Below are 16,451 nucleotides of genomic sequence, written 5' to 3' on the forward strand. Positions count from 1 at the left end.
GTCCTGCATTTGTCGACCTGTGCTGGGGGTCAGTGGGGGGCCTCCGACACCCACCTTTACCTTACAAGGTCTGAAGTACACACGTGTTTCTTCCAATTTGGTTTTAAGATTAATTGCAAATTAACAAAGAATTCCGACTTTGTCACTTTAGTATTGGAAAGAGAAAAATACCTTCAGCTCAGGGCACAGCAGCATCTGGACCCCAACTGCACAGAGGCACTACCTGGTCTCACCTCCACCACCTCCACTTAATCCGGACACTGGCATCTCTAAGAATTCCTCTGGATTCTGAAGTGTGCCCAGGGCTGAGAAGCACCACCCTGGAGGAAGCCTCCCAGGACACACCCTGCCTCCGTCTCGCAGGTGGGCAGCCCTGGCCTGGCCCAGTCCTCACCCGGTCCTCCTGCTCAGCCTGCAGCTCCTTCACACGCTCCAGTAGCCCAGCCTTGGCCCGGTCCAAATTTGCAGCAAGGCCCGTGATGGCAATGGTGTCGGACTGCAGCTCAGGTGCTGGGACATGTATATTCACCTGCATGGAGATGCAGCAGACCTGACTGGCCCGGGAAATAACCGCAGGCCCGCGACCCAGAGGGAGGGAGAGTGAAGCCCACTGGCCTTGGAGGGCACAAGGGACATCTGGAAGGGAAGTCAGCGACTGACCAAGCAGAGCAGGAGGAGGCAGAGCCCACGAGAGGCTAAGGGAGGACGCCAGCACTCAGGAGAAGGCCACGGGCACTTCTGTCAGGTGACCGCAGGTATGAGTCCCCACCCCCGATGACATGTCTCCAGAGGAAGGGATCTACCTCAAACTCGTCCATCATCTTGCGGATCCCGCTTCCTTTCTGCCCAATGATGTAACGGTGAAGGTCAAAGGGCACCTCCACTTCGATGGTCACAGGAACCAATGCCTGCAGGAAGATGGTGGTGGTCAGGCCGTGAAAGCGGAGGGCAGAGTGGCCCTGTGGGCTCAGCCACAGGGCTCTGTGGAGCACGAGGGAAATGGCCCTGTGAGCACGACAGTGTGCCTTTTGTCACCTTTCAACAGTGCACCCCAGCTGACAATGCCATCTGGGCATTTCACACAATAGAAAAGAATGGGAGAAGGATCGGGAACCCAGTTTTTAGGTTAACGTTGGCAGAGACTAATTTCAGACCCCACTTTTCCCCAAGCCTACCTGAACTGCAATTCAAGCCCTCGACACCTGCCACCCCCATTACCTTGTCACCTGCTTTTTCCTCCACAGCATCTACTACCATTCAACATATGGTATGTTTCGTTCATCACCTGTCTCTCTACACCACAACGCAAGAACTATTTTGCACACTGTCACCACAGCATTTAAAATAGTACCCAACATGTACACATGGTACCCAACAAGTATTCACTGTACAAATGACTCATCCTTACAAGCCTGAGCTAGACCTGGTTAGCCTCACTTCACAGGGGAAACTGAGGCTGGAGGTCACACTCCCCCAGTGCTGAGACCCTTCCACAGGCCCCACACCTGTGGGCCCAAGAGGCCCATGAAACTGTCCAGGGAAAGGGCTGTGCAGGCCTGAGACCTAATGGAGGAAAGTGGTCTCCAGGCTCTGTGCCCAGCCAAGCTCAGCTGGATGGCCTGTGCTTACACCTTAGAACTAAGGTGACTAGATCCACTGTCTGCCCACCACTCGGGCAGCATCCAGCCGCCATTTAGGCCACGCCCTTCCCTGTGGTGCCTGCTGACAGGCCCGCTTTGGTGACAGAGGGAACCAAACGCACCTCTAGAGCTTCCTTGGCTGCCTCGCACTTTTCTTTCCGGCCGGAGATGATGATGATGTCGCACCTCCTGGGAGAGCCGGGGTCGGCATCTCTGGCATCTCTCCCCTCCCCAGCTTCGTCTCCATTCTCCTGGATTGCTGGCTCAACACTATGAACTAGGGAGAAAGGTGGAAACCAACAGTTCACAACTGCCCAGAGATGCCCCGAGTTCTACAGCAGGCGCCTTGTCTCCACTCAGAATGCAAATGTTTGTCAACCACCTACCATGTGCTAAGCAGGAAAAGGGAGGGAAGACCCCTGCCTCTCCTTCAGGAGGCTATGGTCTGGGAAGGCAGAGCAGACAAGACATGGCACACAGCGAGGCTTGGACGGGGCTCCTAGGCCTGGGTGGGCACTGAAGGCTTTACAGGGTGGCCATGAGCTCTGAGTCCCCCCATCCTCATCTTTAAAACAGAGCCACTGGAAACTCTGGCAGAAGCTTAAATGAGGTAAACGAGTTACTTCATGGGAGGAGCAGAGTGGCGCTGTGAGGCAGGGCTCACCAGGAAAGGAGGGTGGCTCGCAGCCCAGCCAGGGGAGCTGGCCTAAGAGGGGCGGTGGGGTTGGGTCTGAGAAATTTAGGAGGAATAGTCAGGGAGAGGCACAGGAAGGAAGAAGCTCCTCATGACAAATAGTAAAGAAGAGCCCCAACAGCAAAAGGGCACATCAAAAGGACATGGAAGCTGGCTGGAGAGGCTCCCATGGGCCACGCTGGAGACCATGTGTATGCCACAATAAGAACCAAACACACAAACACCATTTATCCATGGAGTGAGACAGAACCCCGGAGTCCACACAATGTAAAAACATGAGTGAATAAGTAAAAGAGACTAAACAGACATGATTGCCTAAAGTAATCATGATCCAGGGGTGGGGTGGGGGTGGGGCAGCCTCTGAAGGATGCTTCTAAAACTGGCAAATTTGAACATTAAGTAGGAATTAGATAATAATATACGATGTTAGATCCAATTTTGATGAATGTGCCATGGTTACGCAAGAGAACATCCTTGTTCTTAGGAAATACACACCATGGATACTCATCTAAAAACTGCACTCAAGTGATTCAGAGAATAAGGTATGTGTGTGTAAAAGGGGAGGGTTGAGAAAACAAACTGGTGACTGGATAATGGGCACACGGTATGTCTTTATACTGCTCTGTGCAATTCTTTTACGTGTGAAATTACATCAAAATAAAGTTCAAAATAACTGCTCAAGCATGAAACATAAATGGCGTGCAGTATGATTCGGTTAGTTTCCTACTCAAAGTAGACTGTATTCTCAGGAAAATGAAGAGGCTCGACTGGTGGTGCGTGACAAGCTCTGTGGATGTCATGCTAGGTGACACGGAGTGAAATCAACAGGCTAGACCAGACTAATAGAACACACTCTTTGTATCACAAATGCAAAGCAAGTGGGAGAGAGCCAACCGACCACACCACTCACACCAGCCCCGCATCCTGCAGGCCACCTCCCCAGCCACCGACCACACCACTCACACCAGCCCCGCGTCCTGCAGGCCACCTCCCCAGCCACCAACCACAACACTCACACCAGCCCCGCATCCTGCAGGCCACCTCCCCAGCCACCAACCACAACACTCACACCAGCCCCGCATCCTACAGGCCACCTCCCCAGCCACCAACCACAACACTCACACCAGCCCTGCGTCTACCTCCCTGACCACACCACTCACACCAACTGTGTCTACAGACCACCTCCCCGACCATTGACCACACACTCTTCTTGCTCACAGGGGATAGGTCTTACAAAGTAATGTGAAGTGAGGAAAGAGGCAGCTGCTAGGGATAGGTTTCTGAAGCCTCACCACACGTGTTTGAGTGATGTCATGAGAAATAGCGTGGAACTGAACTCAGGGGCTTCCCGTGGATATGATATTGCAGGTCCTTGCTCTTTCCAGCCTTGTCACCATGTGCATGCCTCCAGGACACAAGAAGGACACCCTGCCACCCTGCGAATAACTGATGTGGACCATCTTTGGAGAGCAGGGAGTGACCCTGTGCCTCTGGCAGCCCCTGGAATACATGAATGGAGCTCACATCTAGCACCGGAACTAACAGTAGGGAACAGCCTCACCATGTTGTGTGACTGTCGCCCATGCACACCACTGCTTCCTGCATGGGGCAGGACCACCACTCAATCAATTAGCACAGAGCTAATGGGGGGACCCACCTGGGTTTTCCTCTCTGTCTGGGAATTTAATCTGAACACTGTAATCCCGAGTAATTTGCTGGATTCTGGAACCTTTGGGGCCCATGACAGATCGATGGAATTTCTGGGGTATAGCACATTCTAATGTCACCTGAGCTTCCTGGAGGGAGGCACACAAAGAAAAAAGAAAAAAGCAAAGATTAAATTACTTAGGGTCAATTTATAGCACTCTTTATACCATCTTCCTTCCAATCCTCTACAGCCACTTATTAGCACAGAGACACTCCCCACTTTCTAAGGTGAATCCAGAGCTCCAGGTGTGACTGGATGGAGGGAGGGGAGTGGGGCAGGGCCAGGAGGGAGGCCTCTTTCTGAAACGTGTCCCAGAAGACTTAAGAAAATATTGATGACTTATCTGCACAAAACTTACACTGACGCTTGCTATCACCAGAGATGGAACATAACGACACCCTACTCGACGTGCACACAGAGGAGGGGGAACCCCCTTCCCCACACTGCACAGTGAGCTGTCCAGTGAGGCCCGTCATCCCTGGAGGGCTGCCCTGTAGCCAGGGGAACAGGCCTTGGATGCTACAGTCTTTGACTCCACCCATGAGGAGGCACCAGGCTTGATGATTAGGGAAAGGGCATAAGAGGCCATGGCGGGGAAGCTCCAGCAGGCATTAGGCACGTGGAGGAGGCAAGTTCTCTACAAAGTCTGCTTTAGCAAACCAACACATTTTCATGTGACTTTTCCATGGCTTTACCTTTTTTAAAAAATTTTTTAAAGATATAAGCATAAGTATTAAGTACCTAAAGACAAAAAAGTTATGTACCTGGTTCAGAATGACAATATTTAAAATAAACATAGCAACAAATAATTAAGTACTCCCGACTTTTCAGAAGTACACTTTTGTTTACCATAATCCAAAAGCATGACAAAAAAGCATCAAAAGTTAATCAATTCTCGAGTGAAACTGTTTTAGTGCTAAAGGAACCTCTCTTATCCAGGACAGGCTAACTTTTTACATTTTCTTCACAAACCAATCTTCCTTTGAATTACCGCGTTTTTCTTTCTTTTTATTATTTTTCGTTTATTTATTTTTTTAATTCTACACGTTTATCGGTTGCAGTTTGTTTCAACACCCACATATGTTGGATAATGATCCGATCAGAACGTTAGCACATCTGTCACACGACTGTTTATCCACGGATTCACTTTGGCGTCCTCTTTCCCTCAGTCCATTTTCTTCCCTTCACACAGGCTTACCTCTTAGGTAAACTGTATTTTCCTTTTTTAAAAAAGCTGCTTTCAAAGGCAGCCTTCTCAGACTGTCAGAAAAAAGGAAAGGCTGAGAAAGGGAGACAGGGCACCAGAAAGCCTTCTCGAACCTGGTGGGGCTGCGTGAAGGAATGGCCTTCCTGTGGGAAGGAGGCAACACCCACCCACCCGCTCTGCTGAGTGGCCCTGGAGGGTGGGGTGGGCAGAACCCCACTCCAAGCCTCCCAGAGTCCTACCAAGTCTTCGATGATCTCCTGAATGCGTTTCTTGGCTGCCTCCACGCAATCCTTGGCGCCCTTGAGGGTGACTTTGTCGCTCTGTGTGCCAGAGCGTGGGAAGCTGACCATCACCCCACCATACTCTTCAGCAATCTCTCGCAAGACCTGTCCTCTTCTGATGACAAAATGGCGGTGGTGCTTGGGGTCCACCAGCATATAGTCTTCGACCACATTATCCTGCAGCATCGAGAAGGAATGGAAGGTAAACCACCCCACCAACAGTGCCTTGCAGAGCCCACAGCCAGGGCCAAGCTCCCTACCAAGTTCTGGATCAATGCCTCCAGTTCCTTCTGTGCCTCGCGGACAGCATCCTCCTTTCCTATGATTGTGATCAGGTCCTGGTCCTTGTCCTCAGCTGCTGGGAATATGATGCGGGCTCCAGTGTTGTCACGCACCTTGCGGATTTTGCCACCCCCTTTGCCAATGAGGAATTTGTGATATTCTGGCTTGGCGCGGATGTCAACAGTGAAGCTCTTGGTTTGCTGAAAAAAACCAACCGCGTGTATGTTAGCCTTACACCACCTGCCTGACACCACAGCACAGGTGAACAAGAGGGCCTAGAGGACAGCAGTGTGGGGTGAGGCTCTCCTTACATCATCACCAGTATCTGAATACTGTGCCAATCCCCTCCAAAATGAGGCTAAATCACACCTCAGCCAAACAGACGAACACCCGGAGTTGCACTTGTACCTTTTTTCCACAACTATCAGAAAAATACCACGATAGCGAAGAGCACACAGACGTAGAATCCCTGTCCTGCCACTGAGAAGTAATGACTAAGCCTCTCCAAGCCATTCTCAATCTGCACAGGGTGTGTGGTAACGTGGTGAGGTGCTGGTAGGGCACGTGCCCTAGGGAGTGAGTTGCCACCAACACAGCAGGAAGTGCACAGTACACGGGTCCTGCCACAGGGCTTCCACTCTTCCCACCTGCTTCCAGACCAAACACACGCACAGTGCTCCCTGGCCTGGTCCTCCTTCCCTTCTATAAGCACTACTAATTAGCCCACAAAAAACCAGGAACCCTCCAAGCTCAAGCTCAGAGAGACACACACACCAGCCAAGGACACAGTTAGAGAAAAGCCCTAAGGTCTCACAGTAGCATGAAGCCCTCCTCTGACACCAAGAGATCAGGGTCCAGCAATGGCCCCTCACACCAAGAGCTCATCATGAACACCAATGCATCCAGCAGCCTTGGCCAGACTCATCTCGGAGAATGCAGGGGGACGTGTTGCTCTACGTGACTTAGACCCACAAGCACACTCCAAGCCTTCCTCTGGACCTGAGACCCAGCCCACGAGTGTGGAGAATACAGAGGAAAAGAGAAGACCTGCTTGAATGCACAATATTGAATAACTGATCTCTGTTATCTCCTAAGTGCTAGTTTTACCAAACACCACTGTGAGAACCTGCTACTCTTCAGACAAAGATATTCACAAATAGCAGCATTATTTAAAAGCCAATGGACTGGGTAAATCCAATCCAGCAATATAGTAAAGGATAACACACCTAAACCAAGTGGATTTTATCCCAGAAACGCAAGTTTGGTTAAACATTCCAAAAAAAAGTAAAAAAGATCATGCCAGCAGATGCAGAAAAAATATTTCACGACTAACATCCATTCCCCCCAAACTCACTCTTGCAAACTTGGAAAAGAAGAGAATTTCCTCAGCTTGGTAAAGAACATCTACAGGATTCGTACAGCTAACATCATACTTGACGGTGAAAAGCTGAGCGCTTTCCCCCAAGACCACGAACAAGGCACGGCTGGCCCCCCTCACCACTGCCGTCCACCCCTGTGCTGGAGAGCCTGATCAACGTAGTGAGATAAGAATACAAGACGTGCAAACGAGAAAGAAAGAAATGCTTCATTTCTCATCTAAAAGAAGAATCCACAAAAAAGCTGCTGGAATAAGTGAGCTTTATTTAGCACAGTCTCATGAAACAAGGTTAATATTAAAAAATCAAATGCATTTCCACGTGCTAAAAATAACAACTGAAAATAGAAAAATAGTACTGTTTACAATAGCACTAAAAAACATAAACAGTTACACATAAATCAAACAAAATGGATATAAGAACTGTATGCTAAAAACTACAAAACACCAATGAAGAATTAAAGACCTAAAAAATAAGAAACAGAACAGAAGACTCAAGACAGCCAAGTTAGCAGTTCCCACTAGTTTTGTCTTTTGGTTCATTCAGCACAATGCCAATCAAAATCTGAGTATTTTTTTTAACCCCCCTAAACACTGACAAGCTAATTCCAAAATGCATATAGAAAGACAAAAGATCTATAATAGCCGAAGTAATTTTTAAAAAGAAAAAAGCTGGAAGACTCACACTACCTGATTTCCTGACTCCCCCTTAAAGCCAGTCATCCAGACCCTGTGGTATTGCCAGGAACAGATTGCAGATGGGTTTGGCAAAGGGACAAGGGCAATCAATGAAGAATTTTGGGGTGTGACAGTCAATGAATTGATTGCAGTGGTGGTCAAATGACTGTATACTTGTTAAAACTCAGAACCATACACGAAAAAAGGTGAATTTAACTGTAAATAATACTTAAAAATACAGAACATGCTCCCCCCCCCCAAAAAAAAATATAAAAAACTAATAAAACAAAGAGCAAATTTTCTATATTGTTTATATGGGCATTAGGACCTGAAAAGGCCTTTCAGTAACGGCAAAATCAAAGAGGTATAAAGGTACATTATAAAGTTGTTTTCTGATCTGCCACAGAGAAAAGGCATTTAGGGTTTTCTACATTAGGAGGAACATTTTGAGTGAGGATCAGGCGTCCTGTTGAGACATGCTGTGGCCCCTCCCCAGGCCTACGTGGAGGGCTCTCACCTTCTCCTCCGCCAGGTGCAGCAGCTGCTTCTTGGCCTTCTCCACATCCGAGGAAGGGCCCCTGATGACAACAGTATCGCTTCCTGAACCTTCCACGGGGAAGTGAATATGGACCCCACCACACTCCTCCATGATGGAGCGGATCAGACGGCCCTTGGTGCCAATGAGGGAGTTGTGCAGCTTGGCGGGGATGGAGACCTCCACCTCGGCTATGTTGGCCTGGAACCAGAAACACAGGAGGAGGAGGAAGTCACATTTTTGTGCGGCAAGAAAGGGCTAGAGGAACAGAGAGTGAAGCCACAGTCTGGGTGGCGGTTAACACAGCAGGACCTGCAGTCCTCATGAACACGTGTTGGAGCTGCAGGGAGTGGCGGCACTACACACACACAAACAGCACAGGAGGAAAGCTGTGATTTTATACAATAAGATATGGTACTTTGCATCTTTAGTCAACTCAGTGACACTAGCTGACAGAGGTGGATCTCATATGCCTATAAACTTTTCCTATTAAAGCAGAGATCCTGATCCTAGCCAAAAAATCTGGAGCCCACTCACATACTGACATGTACCAGAAAATCCCTTTGGGCCACAGAAAGAACTCCCTGGAAGGATTACAGGAAATAGTGCTTGCAGCTCAGTCAGGGCCTGGTACAGTACCTGTCCTCAGCAGCCAGACAGGAAATTCTTGACTTTCTGGGACATTTGGTGTAGTACTAAGAAGGCTGTTACCTCAGTAGTGGGAAGTATTTGGGCCTGGATTAAACACTGCTCTGATCTCAATTAATAGACCTTAAAAGCTAGACTAAAATATCAATAAAAAAATACTAGGCATACAAAAACACAGGAAAAAACAACTCATGACAAGGAAAAGTAAATAGCAAACAACTCAGAAATGACACAGATGTTAGTTAGAATTAATAGGCCAAGGACACTAAAACAAGTGTTTATACTATCTACAGTCAAAAGTCAAAGAAAGATTGAACATATTAAATACTGAAAAGAGAAGATATTAAGATTCAAACTAAACTTGTAGAGATGAAAACAACGTTTGAAATGAAAAACATACTGGATGAGATTATAGGCAGATCAGACACTGTAGAGAATTAATGAATTTAAAGAAACTCACAGAAAAAAACACTGTCCCTTCCCCCCAACTGAAATAAACAGAATGTCAGTGAAGGGTAGGATAACTAATACCCAAGTAATTATAGTCCCTGAAGGAGAGAAAAACCAGGGGCTAACAGAATAAAATTTAAGAAACAGTGACCCAAATTCCCCAAATTTAATGAAAACTCTAAACCCACATATCCAAGCGCTGAATGAACACCAAGTGAAGAAACATGAAGAAAACTACACAAAGACACATCATAACTTTCTCAAAGCTGGTGATAAAAATCTTAGAAGCAGCTGGGGAAAAAGACTAGTCATGCACCGTGGAACATGGCAAAGGACGTCCTACTCCTCGTCAGAAACAACGAATGTGAGAAGACATGAAGCAAAGTCTCAAGCCCCAAAGAGAAAAAACTGCCAACCCAGAAATCTGTATCCCACAAAAATATTTTTCAAAAATGAAGGAATAAAAATTTTTCAGACATAGAAAAACTGGAAGAATTCATCACCAGCAGATACACACTGCGAGACATGTAAAGGGATGCCCTGCAGACAGAAGAAAATGCAAACACAGACCTGTACGCAGGACTGAAGAGCTCTGGAAATGGCAGTGAAGTGGGTAAATATGTAAGAGTTTTTCTTATTATTTAAATCTCTTTAAAAAAATAATCGAGTGTTTAAACAAAAACGTTAGCAACATATCATGAGGGTTACAGCATGTAAGAGAGTAAAAGGTACAACAGCAAAGCACAAAGGCTGGGGGCAGAGGAGTGGGAAGTAACGCAGTGACATAAGACCACCTGATGGCAGTCTGATAAATTCAAGATGCACATCGAAAACCCTAAAGCAACCACTAACACGAAAGAGAGTAAGGTCTAATAAGCCAACAAAGGGAAAAAAAGGAATCATAAAATATTCAAGCCAAAACAAAGGAGAAAAAGAGCAAAAAGAGAGTAACATAGACGGGACAAACAGAAAACAAATAGCAAGACGGTTAAACCCAACCGTGTAAAACAATCACATCGAGGGACCAGGAGGGGGGAAAGCGGAGTTACTGTGTAATGGGTATAGAGTTTCTGTTGATGAATAAGTTCTGAAAATGGATAGGGTGAGAGTCGCAAACCTTGTGAATGTACTTAACACCACTAAATTACCCACTATAAAATAGTTAAAATGGAAAATTCTGTCATGTGTATTTTACCACAATTTTTAAAAAATGAAAAAAACCACAGTAAAAGTAATTTAATCACATGTGTTGACAGATTCAATAAAAAAAGCAAACTGATGAAAAGAAACCCACTGTAATATCAGAAAAAGACTTCAGAGCAAAGAGTATTAAAGGAGGTCATTTTATAATGACAGATTACACATATTATGAATGAGAGAGGTGACACACAGACAGCAAAAGGATAATACGAGAATATAATAAAAAACTTTATACTAACAAGACAACTTATATAAAATAGAAACCCCCCTGAAAGATACTAATTACCAAGCACCATCAAAAAGAAACAGATGATCTATCTATACAGTGAAATATGACTCTACAAAGATTATTAACTTTTTTAATTAAAGAAAATATTGTCAGCACCTTCAGATATGACTTTTAAGTAGCATAAAGATTAACAGAAAGAAAATGTCTAATGGAACAGGTACTCACGTCAAGCACTAGTGCTGCACGTCCAGGTAAGGAAGCCCTGTGAAACAAACTACCTGTCGCCTGGCTGTAAAGCTGTCCTCTTCTACAGGAGCCTCGTGCTGGCCCCAGGGCCCTGTGTGACCAAACCCCAGGCTAGCGCTGTGGAGGCTTGTCAGAGATCCTACAACAGGAAGCCTGGCTGAGGATCTCCATCATAAAACCTTTCTCATTACCAGGTCCTTCTGAATGGACAGAATCCGGCTCCGGGCCACTTCGCAGTTGGCTCGCTTGCCTGTGATGACAATGGTCTCTGAATTGCTGTTCTCTGCTGGAAGGTCAATCTTGGTGTTGCTTTCTTCACGAATCTACATGGAGACAGATGAACATGAGAAGCTCACTACAGTCTTCCCACAGTTGAGACACTTGGAGGAAGAGTCCCTCCTTCCAATCTAAAACTGGAATGTTGCAGGGCTACAGGGGACAGGACGAGAAGAGCCAAAATTCAGGGCACAAGCTGGTCACCTTTTTAATGTTTGCACCGCCTTTCCCAATGATGTTCTTGTGAAACTGTTTGAAGATCGGAACAGAAATTGAATAGCTATTTTCCACCTTAAAGACAAAAGAGATGGCACATTAACCCTCCATGCTAGAGAGGGAAGTACCTCGCTAACCCCTGAAGGCAGTATGAACATAATGGGGCACTACTATCAGCAAACAGGGACTCAGATCCTACCTTCCTCCCTGCCTCTCTGACCTTTAGGGGTTTGTCGTGATGATCAGTGAGATAATTTGTCCAACAATTAACTAACCTGGCATGTCACGGTCAATGTTCTTTTTTTTTTTTTTTTTTGTCTTTTTGTCTTTTTTCGTGACCGGCAACAGATCGCAACCCTCAGTGTCGCAACCCTCGGTGTTGCCCCCGCTCCTCGCTCAGCCAGTGAGTGGCCGGTCTGTATGTGGGATCTGACCCCTCGGCGGGAGCGCCGCCACGCTTCCCATGCGGCGCACTGTAGCAGTGCGCCACCGGGCCGGCCCACGGTCAATGTTCTTTTTTTTTTTTTTTGTCTTTTTGTCTTTTTTCGTGACCGGCAACAGATCGCAACCCTCAGTGTCGCAACCCTCGGTGTTGCCCCCGCTCCTCGCTCAGCCAGTGAGTGGCCGGTCTGTATGTGGGATCTGACCCCTCGGCGGGAGCGCCGCCACGCTTCCCATGCGGCGCACTGTAGCAGTGCGCCACCGGGCCGGCCCACGGTCAATGTTCTTTTTTTTTTTTTTTGTCTTTTTGTCTTTTTTCGTGACCGGCAACAGATCGCAACCCTCAGTGTCGCAACCCTCGGTGTTGCCCCCGCTCCTCGCTCAGCCAGTGAGTGGCCGGTCTGTATGTGGGATCTGAACCCTCGGCGGGAGCGCCGCCACGCTTCCCATGCGGTGCACTGTAGCAGTGCGCCACCGGGCCGGCCCACGGTCAATGTTCTATACTCCAAAAGCAATCAAGTCTGGCCAGGTACCCTCAACCAACACCCTGGCCAAGAGGGAGCTTGTGCCACATGCCACGATCACAGCTGGCTGAGGAAGGGGCTCAGAACACACATGTAGACAGCACACAGACCTGGGTGCTGGGCAGTGGTCCACGAGGGCAAAGTCTCCCTGAGCAACCACGGGGACACGCTGCTGTCTGTGCCCTTCTTGTTCATCACTCTTTCACACTTTCAAAACCTCTTCCCATCTCAGTTTTTGAGGAAAATAAGTCAACCAATGACTCCTCCTTTTGCCCATGTTCTCTCTCTCTCTCCTTAAAGGATGGGATGGTTTATCTATCTAGGTATCTGAAGAGCCCTCAAGGAAACAAGATAATTGGGCATAAGAAAAGGTGGCTCTCCTGCTGGAATTCCAGCGACGGTCACGGCCAGTCTGAACACCCAGCTTTGAGAGGGGCTGCCACTACCTTCTCCCAGCCGCTGAGATGGGACACATGTCCCCACCCTCCCATACACATCATCTCTGTCAAAGAAAGGATGTGAAATGTCCCCTACCAGATCTGCCACCATCTTCTGCATGTATTTTGTGCATTTTTCCACCTCATTCTTAGGTCCTCTGAGTTGGACAATATCACTTTTTTGTGCTGGGTCTGGAAAGTTGATGATAACCTAGAACAAATCACCAAGGGACAGAGTTTAATCTTAGGACAGACTAGATTCTGAAATACTCTATGTTCACAAAATGCAAATCAGATTACTCCTAGAGGGTTAAAGAACGGATGGATGTCTTGGGGAAACCTTTACCTCTGGGAATTTGTCACGAATTTCACGGATCCGTTCACCTTTCTGCCCAATGATTGTGCGATGAAATTTTTGCTCAATGATTAGATCCTTGGTACGCTCATTTTCCTAAAAATACAATTAAAGTACATTAGGAGGCATCAGAAAGTCCTGGGGACTGCTGCAAGGCCACTGCACAGCCCAGCTGTTGCCAAGCAGCAGATGAGGTGGTGCCCAGGTGGCACCCTGCAGCACCCCTGGGAGCAGCAGGCCATTGGGGAGTGCTCACTGCAAGGTGCCAGCTCTCTCCAACAACTGTTACGCTCCAAATTACGCTGACTGCACATTATTCTCCCAAACAAAGTACAATTAAAGAACCCATCGTAGGACCCTCCACCAAAAACACTATCATGGTAGAGACAATCCCCAGAGCAACTTAGTTAGTACTTGCATTTATAACAAGAACCAGAAGTGAGCCCTGCACTTCTACTTGGAGGCTTAGCACTCTGCACAGCAGGGTGCAATCCCTCCAGAACACGACATGGCTCAGACCGATTCCCCTGCATGGATAATTAAGAAAGAATGGCTCAGCACAGGGAACTGAGCCCACATGGTTCTCAACCTCCACCATAGGTCCCATGACAATGTCAGAAAAGACACAGAAGAATAAACAGAGCTGAAATCCAGGAAAGAACATATCAGCCTACCACACTCTTTAAAAGAAGTCTGGGAGATTCTGGATCAGACTGAAGTCCAGTTGACACAGAAATAAGGGTTCAGCAATCAGTAAATCAGTATAGGCATAATGTAAGGAACCTGGGAAGAAGGGCAGGATGAAGAAGAGGAGAACCCAGGACACCAGGCTGGAGAATAAGCTCAGGGATGGCCAGAGAGCAGTGGGGGGGGCCACACCACACCCTGGGTTACAGGTGAGGAAAATAAACACACTACCAGTAATAGAGGTCTTCTCAGCATGGATGCTGGGGTGAGAGGGTGAACAGGGAATGCTGAGATGACAGCGAACCCTGGGGCTGTCTCTTACCCCAGCTGGGTGGGAGCGCTGCTGCAAGCCCTCGTGCAGTATCTGGCTTTTCTGGATTCTTTCATGTGCAGCCAAGGTTGAGAGACACTGCTGCATGGTTGTGTGCATCTGGCTCATGGAATCCAGAGCGCTTGCCCCTTAGCACTTTGGGTTGGGGGATAATGATGCTGCACTGATTCTCAAATTTGGCTGTACATGAAATCACCTGAGACTTAAAAGATTAAAATATTAGGCAAAACCAAACTACAGTGGGTTTTTTTTTTACCCCCCCCCCCCCATAAAGATGACCAGTAAGGGGATCTCAACCCTTGGCTTGGTGTTGTCAGCACCACGCTCAGCCAGTGAGCCAACTGGCCATCCTTATATAGGATCCGAACCCGTGGCCTTGGTGTTATCAGCACTGCACTCTCCCAAGTGAACCACGGGCCGGCCCCAAACTACAGTGTTAAGAGATGCATGTTGGGGTGATAAAACTATGAAGTAAGGACGCCATTTCAGAAAAGTCATTATAGTGGTAACACTTATATGTGTGTGTGTGTATGCGCGTTTTTTTTTTTCCCCCCCCCCCCCATAAAGATGACCAGTAAGGGGATCTCAACCCTTGGCTTGGTGTTGTCAGCACCACGCTCAGCCAGTGAGCCAACTGGCCATCCTTATATAGGATCCGAACCCGTGGCCTTGGTGTTATCAGCACTGCACTCTCCCAAGTGAACCACGGGCCGGCCCCAAACTACAGTGTTAAGAGATGCATGTTGGGGTGATAAAACTATGAAGTAAGGACGCCATTTCAGAAAAGTCATTATAGTGGTAACACTTATATGTGTGTGTGTGTATGCGCGTGTTGTGTGTCTGCATGTGTTGTGTGTCTGGAGGTGGTTACAAGGAGGCACATGGAAGGTTTCTGGAATGGATTGCAAGGTTCTAGCTTCTGACATCAGAGACAGTAAAAGAGTGTCTGCCTTAATCAGTAATGGGTATTCATTAACTGCAAATCTGCTTTATAAATTTTTTCAGTATTTGTGCTACCTACAGAAATAATTTTTTAAAAAATCACCTGGGGTGCCTGCAAGTGTCTGAAAATGTCTGTCACAAATCATAATCTCTGCAGTTGGTACCAAGGCATCTGGGACCCCAGGGTGCAGCCAAGGCTAAGGAACCCCCACCCAGCTCTGTGCTTCTCTAGCACAGCGCAGGCCATGGGGGACAAGATGTGCTGGTGATCTAGGGAGGATGAAAGAAATGTGGCCCCAGTGAGTTAGATCCTCGCTCAACACAAGGTGGGATTTTGTGACTCCCATATTCCAGGACCACACACCTCAACAATGCTACTCCTTAAGATGCAGCCAATAGCCTCAGGTTTGCGGCTTCCTGGCAGCACCTAGACGCCCGGCTTACCATGCGAGATGCAAGCTCCAGCAGCTCCCGCTTGGCCTGCTGCACGCCCTGTGGGTCTCCCTCGATGCGGATCAGGTTGCTCTTCTCACTGTCAGGAGGGATGCGCACGGACACCTTGTACTGGTCTTTAATTCTGTTTACTTAGGACACAAAAGGAAACAGGCCTTGGACACAGAACCTACAATATTCCGTCAATGGCTAATAACCAGGCAGGATAGGGCAAAAGCCCCAAATAACCTTATCAGTTATTCCCCATTCACCAAAAATGATGAGTAGCCTCCCAAACAAGAATTTCCATTGTCTAGAACAAGAGACAGTCATGATCTTCACCGGGAATACAAGGTTTCTAGAGCACTGGCTGGCTCCCAGGCCAAGAGCTTCAAATGACTGAGAGCTGAGACCACCTAGCGTCTGAGACTTAACTGGTCTGGGGTATGAACAGTACGTCAGAATATTTAAAAGATCCTGGGTGTTTCTAACATGCAAACAAGTTCGGGAACTACTATTCTCAAGTAAAAAAAATTATACACCTTAACTCAAAACAAAAGCACCCCATCGACTGCCTAAAAGCCACATGGTAACCCTGCTGCTGACTGAAGAGATACCGTTGTCAGCTCAGATCCAA

The 16,451-nt window shown here is 47.5% G+C and overlaps 1 protein-coding gene across 4 annotated transcripts in view; it reads right to left on the minus strand.

Moving 5' to 3' along the window:
• HDLBP (high density lipoprotein binding protein) overlaps positions 1-16,451 on the minus strand; it is an 89,830-nt gene that overhangs the window by 7,630 nt on the left and 65,749 nt on the right. For all 4 annotated transcript variants that reach the window (XR_550906.1, XM_008578364.1, XM_008578365.1 and 1 more), the window contains exons 12-23: positions 15,827-15,966; positions 13,414-13,518; positions 13,165-13,278; positions 11,654-11,740; positions 11,365-11,496; positions 8,383-8,601; positions 5,791-6,012; positions 5,489-5,707; positions 3,992-4,130; positions 1,763-1,917; positions 804-908; positions 395-529 (exon numbers count right to left, since the gene is read on the minus strand). Coding sequence is in view for 3 of the 4 variants with exons in the window: in XM_008578364.1 (XP_008576586.1) it covers positions 395-529; positions 804-908; positions 1,763-1,917; positions 3,992-4,130; positions 5,489-5,707; positions 5,791-6,012; positions 8,383-8,601; positions 11,365-11,496; positions 11,654-11,740; positions 13,165-13,278; positions 13,414-13,518; positions 15,827-15,966 (1,772 nt within the window). In the remaining variant the exon portion in view is untranslated. The remainder of the gene's footprint in view (positions 1-394; positions 530-803; positions 909-1,762; positions 1,918-3,991; positions 4,131-5,488; positions 5,708-5,790; positions 6,013-8,382; positions 8,602-11,364; positions 11,497-11,653; positions 11,741-13,164; positions 13,279-13,413; positions 13,519-15,826; positions 15,967-16,451) is intronic.

The sequence above is a fragment of the Galeopterus variegatus genome, unplaced genomic scaffold, assembly GCF_000696425.1.
Source record: "Galeopterus variegatus unplaced genomic scaffold, G_variegatus-3.0.2 Scaffold1671, whole genome shotgun sequence".
NCBI classification, from domain to species: domain Eukaryota; kingdom Metazoa; phylum Chordata; class Mammalia; order Dermoptera; family Cynocephalidae; genus Galeopterus; species Galeopterus variegatus.